At 56.4% G+C, this 21,855-nt stretch overlaps 5 protein-coding genes across 5 annotated transcripts; 3 read left to right on the top strand and 2 right to left on the bottom strand.

The window, feature by feature from the left end:
• Window positions 1-2: 2 nt before the first annotated feature.
• Window positions 3-1,748, bottom strand: B0H18DRAFT_965206 (vacuolar membrane protein-domain-containing protein). Its single transcript, XM_048043240.1, has 5 exons — window positions 1,589-1,748; window positions 1,445-1,533; window positions 1,241-1,383; window positions 923-1,184; window positions 3-870 (listed from the first exon to the last, which is right to left on the bottom strand). The coding sequence occupies exons 1-5, from the start codon at window positions 1,670-1,672 to the stop codon at window positions 120-122; spliced, it is 1,329 nt and encodes a 442-aa protein (XP_047900859.1). The 5' UTR covers window positions 1,673-1,748; the 3' UTR covers window positions 3-119.
• A 3,046-nt stretch (window positions 1,749-4,794) lies between these two features.
• Window positions 4,795-8,032, top strand: B0H18DRAFT_1112235 (PGAP1-like protein-domain-containing protein; the record flags this gene model as incomplete). Its single annotated transcript, XM_048032785.1, has 8 exons — window positions 4,795-5,037; window positions 5,095-5,254; window positions 5,305-6,408; window positions 6,461-6,598; window positions 6,650-7,158; window positions 7,210-7,241; window positions 7,291-7,803; window positions 7,876-8,032. 8 exons carry the CDS (start codon window positions 4,795-4,797, stop codon window positions 8,030-8,032), a joined length of 2,856 nt encoding a protein of 951 aa, XP_047900858.1.
• Window positions 8,033-8,321: 289 nt separating this feature from the next.
• B0H18DRAFT_1205345 (Up-regulated during septation-domain-containing protein) lies at window positions 8,322-11,962 on the top strand. Its single transcript, XM_048036126.1, has 4 exons — window positions 8,322-9,258; window positions 9,315-10,613; window positions 10,665-11,179; window positions 11,236-11,962. Exons 1-4 carry the CDS (start codon window positions 8,662-8,664, stop codon window positions 11,594-11,596), a joined length of 2,772 nt encoding a protein of 923 aa, XP_047900857.1. The 5' UTR covers window positions 8,322-8,661; the 3' UTR covers window positions 11,597-11,962.
• Window positions 11,963-12,559: 597 nt separating this feature from the next.
• Window positions 12,560-15,601, bottom strand: B0H18DRAFT_965183 (uncharacterized protein; the record flags this gene model as incomplete). Its single annotated transcript, XM_048043239.1, has 3 exons — window positions 12,560-12,695; window positions 12,930-13,710; window positions 13,761-15,601. The coding sequence occupies 2 exons, from the start codon at window positions 15,599-15,601 to the stop codon at window positions 12,930-12,932; spliced, it is 2,622 nt and encodes an 873-aa protein (XP_047900856.1). The 3' UTR covers window positions 12,560-12,695.
• A 1,404-nt stretch (window positions 15,602-17,005) lies between these two features.
• On the top strand, window positions 17,006-19,207 carry B0H18DRAFT_866727 (P-loop containing nucleoside triphosphate hydrolase protein; the record flags this gene model as incomplete). The annotated part of the gene is made up of 5 exons (XM_048039803.1): window positions 17,006-17,212; window positions 17,269-17,355; window positions 17,409-18,080; window positions 18,136-18,601; window positions 18,675-19,207. The coding sequence occupies 5 exons, from the start codon at window positions 17,006-17,008 to the stop codon at window positions 19,205-19,207; spliced, it is 1,965 nt and encodes a 654-aa protein (XP_047900855.1).
• Window positions 19,208-21,855: the final 2,648 nt, after the last annotated feature.

Genomic DNA, 21,855 nt, shown 5'->3' with positions numbered 1-21,855 from the left:
TAGCAGTGGTGATCCTCTATCATTCCGCGTGAGACGAACTAATGGTGGCAGGGTATGATACACAATAGACGACAGCAAAGTACGCAGACAGCAAGTAAAACTCAGGTAGATCCATACCGCTACGAGACAGAAGGTGCCGCACTATGTTGTCGGGCCCATACGTTGTCTAGCTCTGCCTTCCGCGCTCCCATACGTCTCCCAGTCCATTCCTCCTCGCCCACCCGTTCCGCCCAGTCGTCGCCCTCGTTACCCCATTCCGCCCAGTCTTTCTCGTCGTCATCATACCGAGATACTTGAGCTTTAGGTGTAATGCTATTGCTGTGGGCATGCCGGCGTGTCGGCTGCCGATGGGCAGGCGGCGACACCGGGTTGAGCGGGAGCGCAGGCGGGGGTGAGTGTTTTCGTTTCGCCCGCGGGGACCTGGAGCGCCCATGCAGCGAGGACGCGGCCGAGGAGCTCGTAGCCACGCTCGAGCCGGCGAGGCTTGGGGGGTACGCGTGCGCGTCCACGTCCACGTCGCGCTTGATGTCGATTGGCTTGGGCTTGGGCGTGCCCGGGCTCGAGCCGACGGCGGTGGAGGTGCCCGAGCCGAGCGATTTCGGCTCATCGGGCACGCCTGGCCTGTCGGCGTCCTCAGAGCGCGCGCGCGGCAGCGGGTTCTCGATGTCGTGCCGGGCGAGGAAGGCGCCGTCGTCGTCGTCATCGTCGGAGGAGGCGCGGAAGAGCGGCTCGTGCTCGTGCTCACCGTCGGTGGAGGAGCGGGGCGTGAGCGTGGGGAGGGCGACGGCGGCGGCTTGGGAGGACTTGACGATGGAGTCGATGAGCCAGAATTGGACGACGTTCATCATGATGGGGAAGAGACCCATCGTGCTGCGAGGTCGAATTAGCGGGCGAGATGGGATGCGAGCGGGGCGGTACATACAAGATGACCTGGACGGCATCGCTGGGCCCGAGGAAGGTGAGGAGCCACTCGCCGAGCATGAAGATGCCGGGCCATGCGGCGAAGAGGACGATGACGAGCATCTTCATGAAGAGGAGGGAGAAGATGTAGACGGTGGCCTGGCGGATCCAGTAATTGAAGGAGGGTGGTGAGCCGTACTGCCCAGACTCGAATCCTTTGAAGTGGCATTTCTCGCTAAGGAGCCAGGTCGTGACGTGCAGAATGAAGTAAATAATGCCGACGCCTATGGGGTTTGAAGCTCGGTATACCTGTGCGAACGGGATGGGAGACCGAACGTACCGATGGTGGTGTCGACAAGAATATTGAGGAAGTAGAACACGCACGCATTGCCAGACGATAGATGCGCAATGGTGTCTGAAATGAGAACATTAACTCCGTGTATGACCAATTGTCCGATGATTTGTTTGGAGACATCGAAGAGCCTGTGGCATGCCACAAGTCGGTCAGCAACTGGACCGTCGCAGGCAGAACCAGAAGACGCACCAGATCCGCCAGGGCCGTCTCGGGCTCTCTCTGTGTCTCTTGTAGATAAGGGAAGCAATGACCAGCACGCCCATGAGACCCTGAGTGACCTGCGCATCGACTGAGTTCGGAGCAAGTACCACGGTTCGGGAGTACGGAACGTACCAAAGCCGTAGGGCCTAATAGGCGGCACCCAGACTGGTCGACATCAGGATAATCGTCGAAAAAGCTGTCTGTGTTGTCGGCCATTGCGAGGAGGAGGGGGTGAGGGCCACTGGCGAGTACGCTCGCACTGAGACCCGACGGTGGGATCGCAGAGTGGTGTTCGCCCAGAATGGCAGCCAGCCGCCTCTGCCGTCGTCAGTTTCACGTGCACCGCCCGGGCACCGCTCGATCGGCGCTCCCGTCTCGAAGCCACCGCGGCCGCCTTCTCGGTCTTCTCGGTCTCCGCTCGTCGTTTGTGCGCCGTGGCCGCCCGTTCTCAGCCTGCACGTCTAGATTATAATCCCTTGTTACGACAACCTCATTCATTAGCATTCTATCGTCAACAATTGTCGCCGATACATGCTAGTCACGGTGTAGTACTGATAGTCACGGTGACTATGACTGCATGTCAACTGCGATCCTTGCACGCACGCGCGCTCGAAAACACACCACAACTCAAAATGGTTAACGTTTATGTGGGAAGGTTGCCCACCATGACCTGTAGCAGGAAGGTAAGCCGGCTATCTTCCTCCGTTGTATGTCTCTTGTATCAATATTTGCCCGAACTTCACGGACTGTACAACATGGACCAGAATTGAAGGAAGCCGCGTCTGAATGGACAGTGACTCAACTTCGAAACTAACCACACACTGGTCAGGGTTCTCGTAGCAACAACGGTTTGACTTCGGATCATGCAAGCAGATCCTGATGACTGGATTAAACCGCGGCCGCTCGCACTCGTATATGTCATTGTCGCGGACTTGCAGGTTCCCCTCTGTGGATGAACTTGAAGTACAACTGGTTCCGAGCCGTTGTCAGGAGTGGCTGTTCAACATCAAGTATTTCTTGTTTTAAAGCCGATTACTCAAACCAGGACTTATGAAGTTGCGTGCATCGTTGTCTCGCTCACCCTCGGTTACAAGCGACGATAATCCGTTACCCATGGGGAAGCATAGGCTGTGTAAAACCGGCTACAAGTCGTACAAAAATGAGAATTGTTCCCAGGTCTGATTTTCCACTCGATATGCCCCGCAGAACAGCCCGCGACGCGGCCCACACAGGCACTGCCAATGAGCTAGCTTCGGGGTAGTCCGTCAGAACTTGTTGCCGGACGTCGTTGAGCCGCTGGTTCTCAGCTGGAGTGCACCTTTACAGTAATATTGCTCCTACGTAGGCCTGTGACCAGGCCGCCTCGGCAGTCATGGAGCGAGTACGTGACTATGGTGTATGGCGGCTGTTAGCAAGGTCCAGGTCACCAGGACTTCTGCGGCACCAGTCGAGACGTATCATGCACGGGATCGCGGGCGGTCAAATCTGATTTCGCCGGACCGCAGATGCTATGCTGAAGGCGGGATAATAACAGCTTAGTTCATACGGCCCACGTATACATACCGGTGTGCTTGAACAACCCATGCACTTCCGGCAAGTCGAGGGAGACAGCGACTTGCACCATTAGGTCGCGTGTGAGACGTATCTGCAACTTAGCTCACCTGGGACTCACAAAGTCAGGCTACGGCCTTCCAGGAAGCCAATGGAGATAAAAGATACCTGGTAGGTAGAGTCGCACATGATCAGCATAATCGCGGAACGGCTGCACGGAAGAGGGCGATGGACACGCGTACCCATCGGAATGAAGGATGATTCGAAGCGACTGCTGGCCCATGATCATCGGAACCCAACGTACTCGCTCGACGGCAAGTTGTTTGGAAACGAGGGCAAACATCATCTGATAGAAATTGCTGTCAGGATGATACCAGCGCAACGGCCACCGGTGACAGAAGAATGTAACATCTGGATACTTGAAGAAGGTACATACATCTCAAGAAATTGATGTCAGACATGGAGCCGCAGTCAGATCTAGACGTCAGGGACCCGGCATGTGCGACTGACTGGAAACAAAGCCGTAGAGATAGCTTCAATGCTGCATCAGTGCCTTGGGACAGTCGAAGGTCCCGGACTGTACACGCGGAAGGTAGGAGCCAGCCACTGAAGCTTGAAGGGACAAATGCCACACGCATCAGATAAATTAAGCTGGTCACGGACGGAGCCGGGAGAAGCGGGCAGTGGGGGAGTGCGCGAGCAAGGAATGCGCAGGCGGGCGAACGAGAAGGCAGGCAGACGAGTGGGTGGGTAATGGTGCGACGAGGCAGCAGTCAGCGGATAGGCATGTACACAAGGGGCTGGCAGTTAATCGGACGAGTAGGGGCCAAGTCAGCGGGCAAGCCAGGCGAGTGGGAAAATGGGCCGACGCAACATAGTGGGTACTTGCTCAGAGCGTCGCAAAGTAAAATCGGTCGCCGTGTCGAGAAACCGAGTCATCGCAGGGAACATTGCATCTTTGTGAGCCTGAGGGTATTTTAAAGCCGACCCATTGCAGCGCCAGTCACGACAGATGCTAATACCTGAGAAAGGTCTGGTAGTCTCAGTATGTTCTTACGATTTACCAATGGATGTGTACTGACCGCTTTTCTGGAGTTATTTGCGCCCTCGCTTCAAGTCAGCCGTTCGCCGCGATCACATTCCTTACAGATGCCAGTGGAGTTCGAATGAATGAAGCACATATGGTAGCCGTTGTTGTAGAGTCCTGTTAGCACAGCTCCAGCGGCTTGGCCGTGCTGCCTCGCACAGAACCTCGGATTCGGACCAAGTTGCATCTCTGGCAAGCTGGCACCCCTTAGGCCTTTATTTAGGCTTGAGCTGACTCCTCTATGAACACGTCCGCATTGCAGCGTCATACTAGGCGGCCTTCGAGAGCCTGAGCTCGGGTGTATCACTCACAGTAGGACTGAACGAAACGAAACCCAGTGAACGTGTTCCATGCACCGAATCGTCCCAAACGTTTGAAAGTCATATCAAGGTATCAAGTGGGTCTTGCGTAGGACTGCGGTAGCCAGTCTTGCTGTGCTGTGCACACCAAGAATCGAGCGTTCCTGCTCACAACGCGGTCACGCACACCTTGTCTAGGGCAGGCTTAAGGACGAGCGCTCGCGATGGGCGGGCGAGCTGAGGCACAGATGCTCGCGGCGAGCAATGTGGCACACAGCGACGACACTTGGACCACACCGACACATGCGACTACCGATGACCGCCTAAAGTTTGGATATACTGCTTGTACATCTCCAGTTGGGTGGTCAGCGAGCGACGAACACTCGCTGTCGCGGCCAGCAATGGGTATGCGCTCTCACTGGCAGGCCATCGGTTTCCTCGGAGCATATGCACTTCTTTGTGTGCTTATTTTCTACCGCGCTGGTCTGGACATTGTGAAGACACTCTCGCCACAGGGATGTCGCATGTCGTGGATGTCACCCTCATACGTGCTTCAGGCCGGCTTGGATCACAGCTGGACACCTCTCGCGTCCCGCTACTCTCTCTTCCTCTACCGCGAAGTTGGCTGGGAGGGCCCTGGCGAGGTATGGCACACGGCTTATGCGGCGCATCGCAGAAGGTTTCATTAAGCATCAGTATAGCTCCGTGGGTCTCCGGTACTCTTCATTCCCGGCAACGCCGGTTCTTCGCATCAAGTCCGCTCAATAGCATCCTCAGCGACGCGCCAGTATTTTTCGTCCCCATATCATGTTGAGGCCGCTTTTGAGCACGGTCCTCAGAGGCCGGTCGACTTCTTTGCGCGTATGTCGCTCACCTCATGTCATATGCTACTCCTCGTAACATCGTTTTAGTTGAATTCAATGAGGACCTGTCTGCCTTTGACGGTCATACCCTCGATGCCGAGACGGCCTATGCTCGTGCAGCTGTCGACTACATTCTTTCGCTTTACGAGAAGCCCACCTCCATCATCCTCCTGGGACATTCCATGGGTGGCACTGTTGCGGTCTCCCTGCTACCGCATCCCAACGTCTCCGCACTCATCACGATGTCCACTGCGCATACGCTGCCTCCCGCACGACTCGATCGTCGTATCGACAGCATACTCGCAAGCAATCGAGAGATCCTACGAGATGATTCTACGCCTGTGCTATCGCTATGTGGAGGCGCCACTGATCTGCTTGTACCGGCAGAGTCATGTATCTTGCCTGTTCCAGAAGCAGACGACGGCGGTTCAACTTTCTATCGGCGGACAGTCTTTACCAGTGCACTCGAGGGTGCTTGGACTGGAGTTGGACACAAAGAGATGGTCTGGTGCCATCAGGTGCGATGGCGCGTAGCAAGAGCGGTGATCGAGTTGGCTGCTGCAGCAGAGCATTCAACAAAAGTACGCGGGCAAGTGCTGGACAAGTGGCTCAGGGATGGGCACGCTCCCCCTGCGTCGTTTGTAGACGATGGTGTCGGCGACCACAGGGACACTATCGATCTGAGTGCACTTCGACCAGAAGAAGTGCACTACTCCGACGCGCTCCTCCTTCGGAGACCTACTCAGTCGCACACGTATCTCCTTCCGATACCCAATACGCCCACACAATCCAATAGCCTGTTCACTCTATACTTGTCTCGTGGGTCAATCGCCCCCATCTCGCCTCACAATCCCCTTCCTCTCCGGGTCTCTGTCTACCTCTGCTCCTCGTCTACTCACACTTCGTGTCCGCGGCTCTCACCTACGATCCTCAAGCTTGTACCGGAACCAGTGCCAGACAAGCCATTCCCTGCGCCCGATGAAGGGTCGGACGAAAGCGAGGGTGTAGTCGTGTTCGTCGCGAACGTCCCAATTGGTACTTCGGAGCAGCAATCCTATGTGGCTGTGTTGATCGAGGACGCAGATGGGCGGGGCTGGGTTACAGCGGGCTTTGCTGGCGACGAACCGATTGTGAAAGACGTAGGGATGTTCGGTCAGTATGTTCACGGTCGTCGCAGTAAAGTCGTTCTAATGTGTTGCTGTAGGCTTGATATGGGCGGGATCGAAACTCGACTTCCCAGCGAGTACACTCCGAACGGAAGTAGTCTTCCCGAAGCTGCTTTCCAGTTCGTTAGTAGTGTACAGGCTCAAATCATCGTTGAGGGATGCGGCGACTTGTAAAGGTGCTTCCTCTCACTAATCAGTACTCTCCACAGAGCTGACCCGATGTCTAGATGCACTCATGCCCCCTCTGCTCGAGCACACCTCCGACCACTTCGAGACACACTACTTCTCTCTCCTCCAGTCTCAGCCGCACCAAGCCACACTGCTCCACTCGCACGCTTCAGGGCCCTTCGTCTCTACTCCTCTCCACGGCTTCAACCTCATAGTCTATACCTCCAACGATCAGCCATGCTCAGTGGAGAACCTCTACATCTCAATCAACTGGTGGGGCACACTAGGGAGATGGGGCACGCGATACGCGCAGGCGGTCATCGCTTGGGGAGTAGGCATCGTTGCGCTCGCGCTGCACCATGCTTGGGGTGCCGGAGAGGGGCCTCGCCCAGTTCCAAATGTCGCCGAATCGCTATCGTACCTGGCTACTCGGTGGCTCCCGAAGATGCTCGTGTTGAGTGTTGCGGTGTCATTCATACCGCTCCCGACTGGGATGTGGCTTGGGAACGTAGGCGCACCGGTATTCGCGGGTATTGCACCTCTGTTACTACTGGTGGTCGTCGGTTTGGTGTGCGTGAGTTGGACGGTAGTTGGTATGACCCTGACACTCACGTCGAAGGCGCTGTCGTGCGGAGCTCGGCGACCGACAAGGTATGCCGCTCTCAGCCTCATTCCGGTTGTCTTTGACATATGTCTACAGGTCCAGAGAGATTATCAGTGCAAGAAGAAACGCCCTTGTCTCCATGCTCTTCGTCTTCCTCCTGATCGTGGTGTTCATACCATGGCAGGTCGCCTTCCTGTGCGCATGGATCTATCACTTCTACACCTGCGCGGCCGGCGCGGCTGTCGTCCGTTCGGCATCCGGAAAACCAAAAGAGCACTCCATCCCGCTCATGTCCCGCGAGGAGTCCACCATCCCACCATCCCCAGAGCTCGCGTCGCCTAGATCGTCCCCCAGTTTTAGTTCCTTTGATGCTCTGGTGTCGGCATATAACACGAACAGATACATCCTGTTGCTGATGACATGGCTGCTGCCCATCGCTGCACCTGTGCTCGCTGTATGGGTGCGCACCCTCGCGGGATCCGGACTACAGGCCGTGTGGGGCGCCGGCTCAGGTTGGGGCTGGAGTTCGGACCGGAACGTACTGGTAGTGGCACCGTGGCTTGTCCTCGTTGAATGGGCAGGCATGGGAGGGACTATGTTCGAGCCTTCGTGAGTGCTGCGTTACTTCGTTGACCGTGGCACTCACGTTCTGACGACCACGACATTCTGTAGATTCGGTAGACTTATGCTGTCTCCGAAGCATGCGATGCTCGTTCTGGCGCTCGCAGCGTTCTTCGCTGGACCGCGTACGCCTTACTTCGTTCTTGAAGTGGGGAGTGTCATGATGATGTTCGTGTGTGCCTTCGGGATTGGGCCGCGTTACTGGGGCAGAAGCTGAGATCCCGCTGCTAAGTACCATGTGCTTTAAATGAGCGGGAGGCATGACATGGCACTCAGATCAGTGTTGGACGTTGGACGCTGGACCTTTGTCCATATGTACGGCCCGACATATATACATGTTGCTTCACGCTGGCAATGATTGCAATCGATCTTGCGACTTTACCTACTTGCTACAACACGTTGTCAATACTTACTGTATGTAGCGCAACTTCGTGAAGCCTTCAAAGACTACTAGGCGCAGTGTCATAGGGTTACCGAGCGTGTCAAACGATGACTCGTAGGGTATGGTAACGCGGAAGCTCGCATGAACATCGGGATACGCACTTCGCGAAGCGATACTTCAACATGATGGGATATTTCTGGCTCAATGCGTCCGCGGATATCGTTCAGTGCTGTCTCCTTCTGATTCGGATTCCTCCGCATCCTTGAACAACGAGTAGTATCGCATTGTCGTCAGGGAGAGTCACCGCCGCTTCCAGCGACTACGATTTGACTCTCGGCAACCGTCCGTCCCGCCAACAAGCCGCCGCTGTGCTTTCCACATCTCATCGGCGACTGGCTGCCTGCTCTCACTATTGGGTCACTCATCTCGGAGCGGGCATTTTGCCCTAGCGGTGCGAATCGTGCATGAACGGCGTACGTCGATTTCTCGCTGGCGGAGGCACGCCTCCGACCGCCCAGCAATTCCCCGTCTCTCCGTCCACTCCTCCCCCAGGCCCAACCCTCGAGTCACCCTTCCAGAGCCCTGCTCCCCTTGCTGTTCCGCCCAAACCTACATGGCCGCCCTCACCGGTCCAGAGTCCTACGGACTCCTCGCCGCCAGACCCGGTGGACAGTCCCAAAACGACAACTGCAGGACTATTCTTCCGGAAGGACAGGCAGCGACCGCTGCCCACGGCCTCGACTTTCGATGAGGGCGTTGTAGGCAATGGCTCTTTCCATTCACCACAATCATCGCGCGAGTCAAACGGTATCTCCCCGCCACGAAGCAACGGCTCGTCCGGACAGCTTTCGTCACCGGGCGCGGGCCCATCATCGCCTCGCCCGCTCCCCACCCGTGTATCGGAGCTTTCAAGAAAACCTGTTGCGATGGAACTACGTCCAACATCTATGGTTTATAATGCCCGGGACGACCTTCTCATCAGCCTGCTCGCGAGCGAGGCGATCGTGGACAGTCGAGGATGCGAGATTCTGAGTGCGGAGGAGGTTGAGGAGCTCAAGAAGGTGTGTCTCACATGTCTACTTCTGTTGATCGTACTAGAACTGTGTATCGCGCATAGGAGCACCAAGTGCTCTCCTCGCGGCTCGCTGCTATGACGAAGAAACTCGCTCTTGAGACCAAAATACGCGATGCAGCACTATCCCTGTCCAAGGCGAACGCATCCTACAAGAACGTATCCAAGCAGTCAAGCGAGCACCTGGAGACAGCCAACCGGAAGGTTGAACAGGCACAAAAGGATTTATGGCGCGTCTCGGAACGCGCAAACGAGATACAGCGGAAGCTGTTCGAACATCGCGCAGGGGTACTCAGCTACTCAGTCCGGAGCCTCGAGAAGAAAGCCGCGCCCCAGGACGGGGACTCAAGCGCGTCTGGGTACAGCTCGCCCAGTCGCAGTGCGCAGATGAGCCCAACGCCATCGTCCGTGACGAGCATGACCACCGTATCCTCACGAGGTCGCTTCGAGCACTTCTTCGCAGGCCACTCAGATTCTGTCACTCCGACCACCCCTCGATTACCGCCGACAATGGCAGAGGTCACCGCGCTAGAGGATAAGCTCAGGGCCGCCACGGCCGCCCTTGAAGCTGCGACCGCAAAGCAGGGCGAGATGGTGCGCGAGCTCTCCCATTTGCGTCTCGAGAAGGAGCAGATAGAGACAACGTTGGGAATGGACCTTCAAAGTGCAGAGGAGACCATCGCGACGCTCGAGCAGTCGGCGGGTAGGGCGGAAGGCGTCGACGTGCGATTGCAGGAACTCGAGGCGGAGAGGGCGGTTTGGAGACGGGACCATGCGGAGCTAGAAGAACGACGTCGCGAGGTGGACACACTCGAGAGAAGACTGGAGGTACTTGAGGAACAGAGCGGGGAGGTTGCGGAGATGGAGACCGCGTTCGCGCGCGAGCGAGAAGAGATTCGAGGTATGTTGGCGGCGAGGGAGAAGAAGATGGAAGAGACGCAGAGGCAGATGGCAGATATGAAGTTACAGTGGGATATTGAGCGGTCATCGTGGGAGGCGGAGAAGGCTACATTGCAGGACGGCGCGCAGAGCAAGATGGAATTGGCACAGTACTCCGATGCACTACGGGACCTCATGCACGCCCACGGCATCGTGCTCACATCGCGGGATGTCTCGCTCATGGGTCTTGTACAATCCGTCGGGCGGCATATAGAAGACATGCACTCCAAGGCCGAGGCGCATGCTCGTGCCGAGGATGAGTGGGTTGCACTGCGGACGAAACTTGAGATGGACGTCCGTGCAGGTCTCGACAAGCGAGAGGCGCTGTTCGAGGAGGTCGAAGAAGCACGACGAACGCGAGACGAGGCGAGAATGCAAGCTCGGGACTTCGAAACGCAGCTCAGGGTAAGTCAATAGCTCGCTTTGAACGATTAACCTAACGCCATTTCATTCAAGGAACAATCGATGGCGCAGATGGCAGTAGTCAGCCTGCAGGGTCCTCAGGGTCCCGTGGACTTTGCCACCGACGCTGCATCAATAGTTGCGCTATTGCAGCCTATGTGGGCCGTACTACCCTCTCCTGAAGCTCGGGCCAACAAACTCGGTGCGCGTAACATCCGCCCGGGTCCTCCTTCAAGCCCTGTTCTGGCCAGTCGTAGCAATGCATCACTGTCGGACATGGATGTGCGGTCACTCAAAACCCTGTATGACCCGAGGGGTACTTCCGCTCAGCCCTCCGGCGCTTTCACAGTGGAGGGCTTCGTGACCAGAGTGCAAGCTCTCATTGCAGACGACCGTGCTCTTATCGAGCGTCTCCTCCGGTTCGCGCAAGCACACGACCTACTCAAGAAGAATGCGGAGCGGGCTCAGAAGTTGGCGCAGGAGAGTAGTAACGCACTTGAGACATACCAGAAGCAGGTCAACATGCTTGAAGAGCGAAATCTCACAATGATGGCCAAGCAACAAGCACTGTAAGTACTGGCGTTTGGATGTTCCTCGGGCGCCACACTGATACTATGTATCTCAGGGACGAGGAGGTGCAACAACTGCATGAGACTATTGAGCAAATCACTGCTGAGAAGCTCGAGATCGAGATGCAAGCTGCTGAGCAAGCCGAGACCTGCCGACAGCTCACGGACGCCAACAACGCACTCAGTGCGCGCATGCTTGCTCTGGCGGAAGAGTCAGCATCCGCCGGCGGCTCTGTCAATGTCAGCAAGCAGCTGGAGACTCAGCTTGCAGAGTGTAACGCATCGCTCGCTCGGGCGAAGGACGAGATCGAATCGATGCGAGGCTCTCAACAGATACAACAGATGGCCCTACTGGAGGAGCTGAATAACGTACAGACGGAGAATTCGACCCTCCGTGAGCAGCTACGCAAGAGATAAAACGGCCCGTGTCCGCTGCATTTCTGCGGGTAATATCAGACATCGGTGCGCCTTCGTGCTTCTCTGACGGGCACTGTGTCCGTCGCCTATCGTGCCTACTGGTTGTCATTTGTCGTCATTCCCCCTGGTTCTTATTCCGGAGACAATCGTTACGCCATATATTATAGCTACTGTATAACGTACGTTGATGACCTCTCATGACCTCTATTAGCATTGCTTTTGCCACGCTCAGCCTCACGATCCCTGCTGTCAGGCAGGAGCCTGAATTTGAGCGGTACTTACGGTCGGGTGCAGTCGATACGGTCGAAGTGAAGTTTGGACCGAATGTGCAGGCCGACTCCCTCTGCCATCACAACTCCTTTGCACAAAAGGATTGCGCCCGCAGTTTCGAGGCAATTGGCTGTACGTTGACGAGCACCGTCGTCAGCACATCTCAGGCGAAGACTGAGCGAAGACATCGAAGTTGTGTCGCGTTCTTCACCTGCCAAAATGGGCGAGGCACTGGGCCATAGTCTCTGTTGCTGACCAGAAAGAGATACTCTCGTTTATGCCAGTGGGACCAGTCACCCCCGTTACACTGAATGCTTCAGTCTCCGTTTGCAGACCCAGTGCAGACCATAAGAGCCGACAAGCGTCTAGTCTATGCTTGTACTTGATGCATCACGACTGTGCCGCCTGGAGACAAAGGTGAGCAGCCTAGGAGGTTTCCCTATCAACCATCATCTCAACACGCTTACGGTTGCCCGATAGTCCGGGGCCGGGCATTTTGCACGACGCGCCTCAGCCACAGCGCATCGCTGGTCTGCCGCCTGCTCCATACCCTCAACAACTCACTCAATCCTCACTCTACGGTCATAGAAACGCTCCCGCTGCACTACACGCACCGGGAACAGCAAGATAGAGGTCCCAGGAGGTTCACATCGACCTCTAAAGTCCACAAGAAGGCATGACGACCTCGGGAAGTGGTAAGCGCCCGACGCGACTCGTACACAAGTCTGGGGGATACCTACACACCTGCACCACCTTTCTGGTTAGACTCAAGGCAGGATCGGACCGTGACGGGTGCTCTGAATGGAAAAGTATATATGATATGGTGAGTTATCATATGCTAGGCTCGTACCCAGCCGTTCTGGCGTAAAGAAATTCAAAGTCCGTCGTGGCACTTGTCCTGTTCGCCAGAACGGCTGGGCGAATTGGCCGCCCTTTACCTTGGTCGACCCGTGGGAAATGGGACTTAGAGAAAACGCGCGATAGCTGCCTTCTGGAGCGTCGCTGGTGTGTGGTCTGAGCCTCTCGAAATCGATATCTACATAGAACTGTATTGTATTACAGATTAGAAGTCGAGTACAAAGTCCTCTTGAATGTCCATGTCGAGTGCTACATCGCCCGCCGTCTCGAGAGACATGAAAGCTTGGGGCTCCAGGTCTTCCGGTTCGTCTTCATTCACGAAGTCTTCGTCGTCCGAGCCCGAATCATCAGGATCCGGTGCCCCGTCGGCGGGAGCAGCAACTTCGCGGGCCATGATCTCGAGCGATGCCGGCGAGTTCTGAGGATCGACTGTCTCACGACTCTCGCCGCCGCCAAAGTCGGAATACCTCGCACCGAGCAAGGGGGCAGCCTTGCAGCGAGACTGCAGCTTTCTGAATGTCCTGTTGAAGTCGTCGAGGGGCTCCGAGAGCCGTTGCAGTCCCTGAGTCAACGAATCAGCCACCTGACCTGAGTCATCTGTGCCGTCGTCGACTTCGCGGCCTGGTTGCAGCTCGTACACGCAAAACCGGCGCAGCGAGGCCACGAGCTGACTTATGTCCTTGTCGAGACTCGGGCTCGTGTGACTTGTGCCCTGCTTGGCGCCGAGGAGGGTATGCATCTGGCTTGCGAGACGGCGGAGGATGTCGATGCAAGGGGATATCATGGCCAACCAGTCCCAAGACGCGTTGCTACCGTGTGCTTTGTAGATAGTCTGCTTAACTGTGAGGAGAGCACTGGCACAACTATGATATGAGAGGTACGTACCTTGATCCAGAAAATTGAAGTGCTCCTGAAGGAGGTCGACTTCGACCCACGCGTTCGCCTTTCCAGTCGGATTCACGAGCCAGTTGTTCAAGATGATTTTCCTGCAGGTTGTAATCAGTAATTTGTGAATGGCACGAAGACAGAAATGTACCGTAACGGTTCGGGCCAGACATGTTCGAGATTGTGAATGAGGAAAAGGACCTCCAGTGCATACTTGTTACGTCCGCAACCTCGGTAGTACAGTGCAAGGACCTTGAGCACGAGGACGAGGCGTCCAGAGTCTCCGCATTTCACGGTGTCAGTGAGGAGCCTCATAATGAGGGCGTCGCGCAGGAAGAGAATTGCGTTCTCCAGGACGATGTCTCCTTGGGTCGGTTTGTGCGGGTGGGGCTCTTCATTTTCGGGACGATTTGCACGTGCGGTCGTAGACGTCGCGGACGCATTTGTCGTAGACGCATTTGTCGTAGCTGATGTCGTGGCCAATGCTGATGTGGAGGCTTTCGGTATCAGTTCGTGGCACAGTAGCTCAAGGACGTCGTCTGGCTCACCATCAGGCTCGATATCCTTATTGTCAGACTGACCCTCTGCCGCCGTCCGAGTCCCCACATATTCCCTCTTCTCCGCATTACAAGCAGTGCGCAAGCGATCAACATACTTCCCGTCCGTGAAGCGGCGCACGATCTCGGCGCAGTGCTCCTGGAGCCGCTCGAGGGTCGTGTTTTGAGCATAATCGGTGAGATCCTCGGAGCCGCTGACGAGCTCTAGACAGCGCAACACACGCGCATAGAGCGAGACAAAGATTAGGTCGCGGGATTCTCGGAATGAGGGAAGGGAGGTGAGGACAATGGGTTTGCGATCGAGGAGGTTGTTGTGGAATGCCAGAGAGCCAGGGTTGCCGGGGCTGGTGTTACGGCCGTAATGTAGCTCCATGAATCCGTGGGTCGCGGCCATCTTGTAATGGAAGATGCCGGGCATGACAACTGCCCAGAGGTAGGAATTTGCGAAGCTATCATGACCAGCGCGGTTCCTAGTGAGCGAGCGGATGCGTGCGATCGAGAGCTGATCACCCGCAATGAGCTTCACCGTGCGGGTGAACGTATCTGACGCCATATCGAGCCCAACAGCTGAGAACATTGACTTGGTCACCTCCGCGTTTCCTACGATGGTAGACTCGTCGATCTCCATAGTCGGGAGCGGAAAGACGTCGGTCGTATGGACTGGGATCTTGCAGTCCACTGCAGTCTTCACAGAGGAGGGGTCGGCAGCACTTTTGAATCGCGCGAAGGCAGGGCCACCATAGTTGATAACGATGGAGAGAACTGTCTGTTGCATGAGCTCTGTGAACACAGTATTCTCAGTCGGTGTGAGGAGGATATCGCGAAGGGTGAGAGGCGGAGCATGAGCGAGGGAAGACATGTAGTCGGAGGTGAGCATGTCCTCTGGGTCGGCATCGTACAGAGCAAACGCGGTTGCACAGGTCCCGTTCTGCTGGGCGTCCTTGCCGGTGGATCCCATTCGGGCCTCTGCAATGCGAAATAGCATGTTGATGTTGTCGTACACAAAGGCAAGGACCCGCGTAGACGCGTTCGCACGTGCAGCGCGTTTACACGCGTCCGACAGGCGTTTGAGAAGCCCGATCACAACACGCCCTTTTGTCTGTGCATCGCCTTCAGCTGCGTCGTCTCTCTCGTGTTCCTCGACCACTGTACGCAGCTCTGTGAGCGTCTCGACCAACCCTGCAGACAGCAATCTGTCTTGATCGGTTCGTCCAGCATCGTCTTCGGCTTGCGACGCCACAGCCGCCTCAAAGGATTCCCATAGGTCGTCTGAAGATCGTGCTTGCTCTGCTCGAGGTGGTGTATGGGGTTCTTCGGGTTCAGGGGATGGCAGGGCTTGTCCGATGGGCGGTGAGTCACATCCATTTTCTTGCTCATTCTCGGTTGAGTCTGAGTCCGAGTCCGACTCAGAGTCCGAGCTCTCGCGGTCGACCATGGTGGTAGCACCGGCGTGGCCTGTAGCTGTGAAGGCCTCGCCGCCTACATGTTCGGGTGGGTCGTTGGCGTGACTATTGTGGTCATTTTCATGACTGACCTCAGGACTGGTCAGATCCGACTCGCCGTCCTTGATACTGCCGGTGATCGTACTGTAGCTGCTGCACACCCCGATATGCGACAAGAATTCAATCATCTGCCGCTGGGCTCCAGAGGCGTAGGCAAACAGCCCAAACACATGGCGTGTGTAGTTGTTTTTTTGACTACGTGCGCTCAGCGCGATCAATGTACTGGCTGTAAGATACTGTGTTCAGATGTTCGAGTCACAAGTCAGTTCAGCAATTATGGCACAGAGGTGGAAGCTCACATTACAACGGCGGGCCTCCCATCGAGGAGTATGCTTCCGACGCTGTTTTGCTGTACAGCTGAATGAGTCTAGAATCCTGAGCATCGATGGACAGTGCTCTAAAAGCTGTCCATGTGTTGCAACCATGCTGAAGCCGAGGGCGAATTGCTCGTCAATGGCCCGTTTCTGTGTTTGGAGAAATCGATCCTTGGTGGCGGTACGTGCCTCTCGAGCGACGAGCCGACTGACATACTCTATTGCCCAGTCTCGCACAGCTTCTCGCCCAGTTGAGCTGTTCTCTGAAGAGACCCAAAAGTTGAGGATTCTTCGCACTCGGGCTGTGTCCACGAAGAGACCCCAGTATCTCTCTCGTCCTTGTTGGTAGGTTGGATCTGAAATGAATTCGAGAAGGTCCCCAAAAGGTACGTCGTTTTCACTGAGAATCGACATCACCAGCTGACATATCTCTCTTTGTTTTGCTGCCTTTGCTTCCCTTTCAGCCTCCTCTGCTGCCTCGCGTTCCCGTTCGCGTGCGACCCTGGCCTTCCGTCGGCGATCTGCCACGGTTCGAATTGGTGAAGTCCGTGGAATGGACCTCTCGGAAGGTATTGCATTGTCACCTCGTGCGAGCGGATCATCGCTACTGGGCGTGATTTGATACAGACCCGCGGTGTCGAGAAGGGAGGGCAGTGGCAGGAGATCATCAATGGACTCCCCACTAGATGATAAACTCGTCAGAGAAGAAGGCTCCGACACGACAGGCGAAGATGGAGGGAGAGGACTGGACGGCATCGAAGCACAGTTCGGAACCAAATGACAGAGGATGAGGTGATGACAAGCTCTGTCGATCAAGGCTCACTGTCGTTCAAGTTGTCAGCGCTTCCACGTCTCACCGATCGTCAGCCACCCTTCTCTCGTACACTCACTGACAGCTGTCAGACAATGCGCGGCCCCGCAAAACACGCCTGGAAGCTTCGCCAGTCGAAGCAGAAGCCTTTGGTGGCTCCTGCTCGCCGGCCTGTGCTCACGGCGGCTCAGGTGGACGAGCTCTCCCTACTGATGAAGAACGCATTCCAGTGGAGCGAGGGGCCACGTCAGTTCCAGCTCGAAGGCGTAAGGGCCCAGCTCGAAGGCACGGACACCATTATTCAAGCACCCACCGGCTCTGGCAAGACAGCAATTGCGGCTGGTCCATACGTGTGGCCAGGAAATGACGCGAAGACCACAATTATGGTCAGTCCACTGTTGGCGCTTGAGGAGGAGATGGTGAGTCCTTATGTTTTCCTACTGTTCCGACATTTTCCAGTCTAACATCACTGTAGGTTGGTACATTCCATACGGAGTTCGGGCTACCTGCAGTTGCGGTCAACAGTCAAAGTGATCCCCAGAAATTGCGAGAGATCATCAAAGTGCGCCGACTTGCTCGTTCGTCTCTGTGTCAGCAGTGTCTAATGTGTTGTAGGGCATTTTGCAAGCCCAATACCGAATTATTCTCATCTCTCCCGAGATGCTACAGTCGCGCATGTTCAAGGATCGGGTCCTCCGTAACCAAAAGTTCACCTCGCGTGTGCTAAGCATAGTGTTGGATGAAGCGCACTGCCTCTCGCACTGGGGAGCGAACTTTCGGAAGCACTACAGTAGCTTGGGCACAGTACGCGCCTTCCTCCCGCCTGGTACGCCTATCATCGCTGTTACAGCTACCCTTACTGCTCGCGTTCGTCGCGACTTGCATGCCAAGCTTCATTTCCCCAAGCTCGGCAGCAAGTTCGTCAACATTGGGAATGACCGACCAAACGTATCGATCGTTGTACGTGCATGCGAGCATCCGCAGAACACCCTCGCCGACCTCGATTTCATCTTACCAACTTCAATCAACAACCCGCTCGATATCCCCAAGACGTATGTGTATGTCGAGAACATCGAGACTGGCAACGAGATCATTGAACACCTCGAGGCACTTCTTCGCAAGCGCAACACATCGCTTGCGAACCGTGGCCTTATACGCCCGTTCAATGCAACAATGTCACCCGAGTATCGGACGGCAGCCATGGCTGCATTCCGTGACAACACCACCTCCGATGACGATCATGTGGGCCCGGTTCGAATCCTGGTCTGTACAGATGCTGCAGGCATGGTGAGCTTCGACATTGCCTTCATTATACATGCTCAGGCTCATCATGCGAACACAGGGTTGTAATGTCCCCGACATCGATGTTGTAGTCCAATGGAAGCTACCCGCTAAACTCTCCAATTTCATACAGCGCGCAGGACGGGCCGCCCGAGGACGTGGCCGCAAAGGTCTCGCGGTCTTACTTGTGCAACGTTCCGCCTACTCGATTGATATTCAGGCACCACCTACCGAGAATACTCTGGCAGAGAGTCAGGCTCCACGGAAAGCTGCCAGCCGTACCACCCAATCGCGTGCGACACGCAAACGGAACATTAAGTCAGCTGGTAAGAAAGGAGCCAAAGGGCACGCGGCCCTTCATGGCGTGAATCGTGGGAATAGCTCCCGCAACGCAGACGGGTCCCTCAATCCGGATGACCAGCCGCATGTAGACTGCGAGGGAGAAGATGAGGGTCTCTTGGCCTTCGTCCAGAGTACCCAGTGTAGACGCGAAGTATGGCGGAAAGTTTACGAGAGTCCAATCTCCGGTATGATTGTTTCATTCTGCCAGTCTCCGACTAATCTTCGGACGTGTTTGCTCACTCCATTTTCCCTGAACAGACTCTGTACGCATCCCTTGTTGTGATGTCTGTGACTCAACACTCTTCGATCGTACTCGACCTCCACGCCTTACGCGACCCAGCAAAGCCACATCACAAACGCAAGGGTTACCTGATACGAACACGCAGAGTGTACTCGAGCAGTGGCGCGACCGGAAGCTCACACAGGACTTTCCCCAGGCGATCTTCGGGCCAAGTGCACTACTCGACGACACGACTATAGACAAGCTGGCTTCCGTGGGACCCGTGACTCCTGCGGAAGTGAAGGACATGCTAAAGGGGTGGCTTTGGCGACACGACTACGAGGCAGAGCTGTGCGACCTTCTGTGTTCGCTTGACATCCCATTTCATCCAAAACCGAAACCCCCTGGCAAGAAGACCCGTGGTGCTCCGAGTGACGGTACAGTGAGGTCGACCCTCGCCGCAAAACGAGCTGCACCTCAGGAGACTGGGTCTATTGGTGAGCCATCAGATCCTCTCGCAAGACCGCCAAAGCGGACACGTCAAGCCGCTGGCGAGGTAGGTTTTGTTTGATATTTGGATGTACGATCCGCGCCGTGCTCACGAATGTGTATAGGTACACATGGATGAATCGGCGGAACCTCAGGGCCAAGCACCATCCTTACCTCCGAATACGCCTCATACTCGTGGTTCCGGGTCCTCGCACCCAGCTCTTCACACCCCGGCACGACCTCCATCACACGTCTATCCACTGCCCGGGCCCTCACAATCACCATCCCACTTTTCCTATCCACACGCCATACCTGCACCGAATGCGACAATAAATGCTCCATTTGCTGCACCATTTCAGTATTACCACTATCCTTCTCAACACTACACTTACTCGCCATCACCGCAACCAACGCCGAGCCCCTTCGCTCAATGGCCTCCAGTGGTCACGCCGTCGCAGACGGGTACACCAGCAACATCGACTCCAGCTAGCCAGCGACCAGCTATCTTCCGCATGCAATTGACGGCCGAGGATTATGAACACTCGACGTCGGCTTCTTCCAGAGGCGGACAGCCCGGGACACGTGGTGGACGAGGACGAGGACGCGGGCGAGGACGCTGTGGGGCAGGCCCACATGGGAACAGCGGTACGAGCCCGGAACGACACACGCACTCAGGCCCGGGCAATGCGGAGCGAAGCGACATCCATTGGCGGAAGGACGACTCGGCGGAAGGACAACCAATATAAGAACACGCGGGAGGAAGACGGCTACAGTACATGGACAACGGGCTCCTCCCCCATGGCGTCCTCAACCTCTCCTTCCTCCAGATCATCGACATCCCTAACCGGCGCGAACCGCAGGCGGCGAGGTACCCCAGAGTAGCCGTCCGGGACGTAGACTCCCTCCGACAGGCGGGCGTGCAAGTCGCGAACACCGCCCTCCACCGTATTCAGGCCTCGGGCGATACGAACAGCTTCGGAACGAGCGTCGCGGTTAGCGGTGCGGCACTCGTCTAGGAGGCCCTGGAACCGAGTAAGGAGGCTGTCGAGGCTGTCGGACGAAGCGCGGTAGGACGAGAGCTGTAAGGGACGCTCCAAGTAGCGAACCGGAAGGAGGGGACGACCAATCTCTGCGTCGGCCTGCTCGGCGGTGACCCGATTCGGGGCCCAGGCAATCAAAGGGAAGGGTTCGCCCACGTAGCTATGCTGCGACGGAAGAGTGAGGAAGACTTGGTCGAGGTACTCGATCAGCTCCTGCACGTCGGGATAGCGGCGGACGAGCGGAAGGGAAGCATCGCCGTGGGCCACTGCACGGGAACGAGAGTCGAAGAGCATTCGCTGCGGGGAGGACGGCTTAGAGGGGGATCAGGAATCAGGATGAAGGGGAAGACGCACGATTAACCACCGAGCTCCGTGGGCCCAGGCAAGCCACTCGTGGTCGCTATCGGGGTTCAGACGAGGCTCGACTACACGTTCGTCACGGAGAAGATCGATGAGGCGGTAGAACCGGGTGGTGAAGACGATGGTGGACGGGTTCGGGGGAGCATCGGCGGGCATTGCAGACGGTGGGGAAACACTGAGAGCCAGGGGGAGGGAGCGGAAGGAGCTGGAGAAGGGTATGGCGAGGCGTCGGAAGGAGGCGGAGGGACCGGAAGGAGCTGGAGAAGGGCACGGCGAGGGGTCGGAAGGAGACGCGGCGGGTGCGGAAGGAACGGGAGAGGAGAGGAACGGGTGCCAGCGAGGGTAGGACGTGGGAAAACGGCGGCGGGAGGAGACTTAGGAGGGGAGAGGGAGGGAGGAGTTAGTTACCTACCACTACCTCTCAGGACTCCGTATCTAGGTTGCGACGGGCAATCTCAGGCTTCAGGTCTCGTATTAGGAGGAACTTCAGGCTAAGGAAGCTCGTCAAGGTTAGGCTCAGGCTTAGGAAGAAGGACGCGACAGGTTTAGGATCGTCGGAAGGAAAATCGTCGAGCGCAGCAGGCTTAGGAAGGCCGATATACGCCCACGGACAGGGCAGGGGAGGTGTTTATCGTATCATCTCGACCTCCCTCTCCTCCGCGAGGTACCAGAGACCTCGCTCCCTCCTTCCGCAGCCGTCAACTCGCACCAACGACCCCCGCCCATCGTTTTCACCGATACCTAGAATTCCCTTCCGCGTCGTCTACGCATCGGGGACTCGCAATCACCACAACGCGGGCGAGGACAAGGGACCGAGGCGCGAGGTGGATGAGGACAATCCCACCACATCTACGTGTTCTATTCATGTCAGTGCTGTATATTCTAGCTGATTTGTATGTCTCGAACATACCTCCTTGTTGAATCGCTACTCGAGGATTGCAATATGACGTGCGGGAGACTCGCGCGCGATCTTCCCTTGAGGAGACGCAACACGATTTCTCTAAGTCCCGTTTCCCACGGGGCGACCAAGGTAAAGGGGGGCCAATTCGCCCAGTCGTTAGAGGCACTTGTCTCCTTTTCGCACTCCGGTTACCTTTCCTGGCTTCAAAAGTTACCAAACAGAGGAGTGTCCAAAAGGAGACAAGCGCCTCATCGACTGGTTTACGAGTCTAATCATATGCACACACTGTGTCTTTACTTCTCAGACTACGGGTACGGCTCGAATCGGATCGGCCCATGCTCTCAGACTCGGACAGCGTTGCAGGCGCAGGAACTGATCTGCGGAGTCAACCGCCATAGAGCACGAGGGGAAGCACAGTGGTGCTTTCAC

This window comes from Fomitopsis serialis (genome assembly GCF_022376445.1).
Source record: "Fomitopsis serialis strain Sig1Antser10 chromosome Unknown B0H18scaffold_1, whole genome shotgun sequence".
Lineage (NCBI taxonomy): Eukaryota > Fungi > Basidiomycota > Agaricomycetes > Polyporales > Fomitopsidaceae > Fomitopsis > Fomitopsis serialis.
Note: the sequence above shows the minus strand (reverse complement) of the source record. Positions and strands in the feature narration are given on the sequence as shown.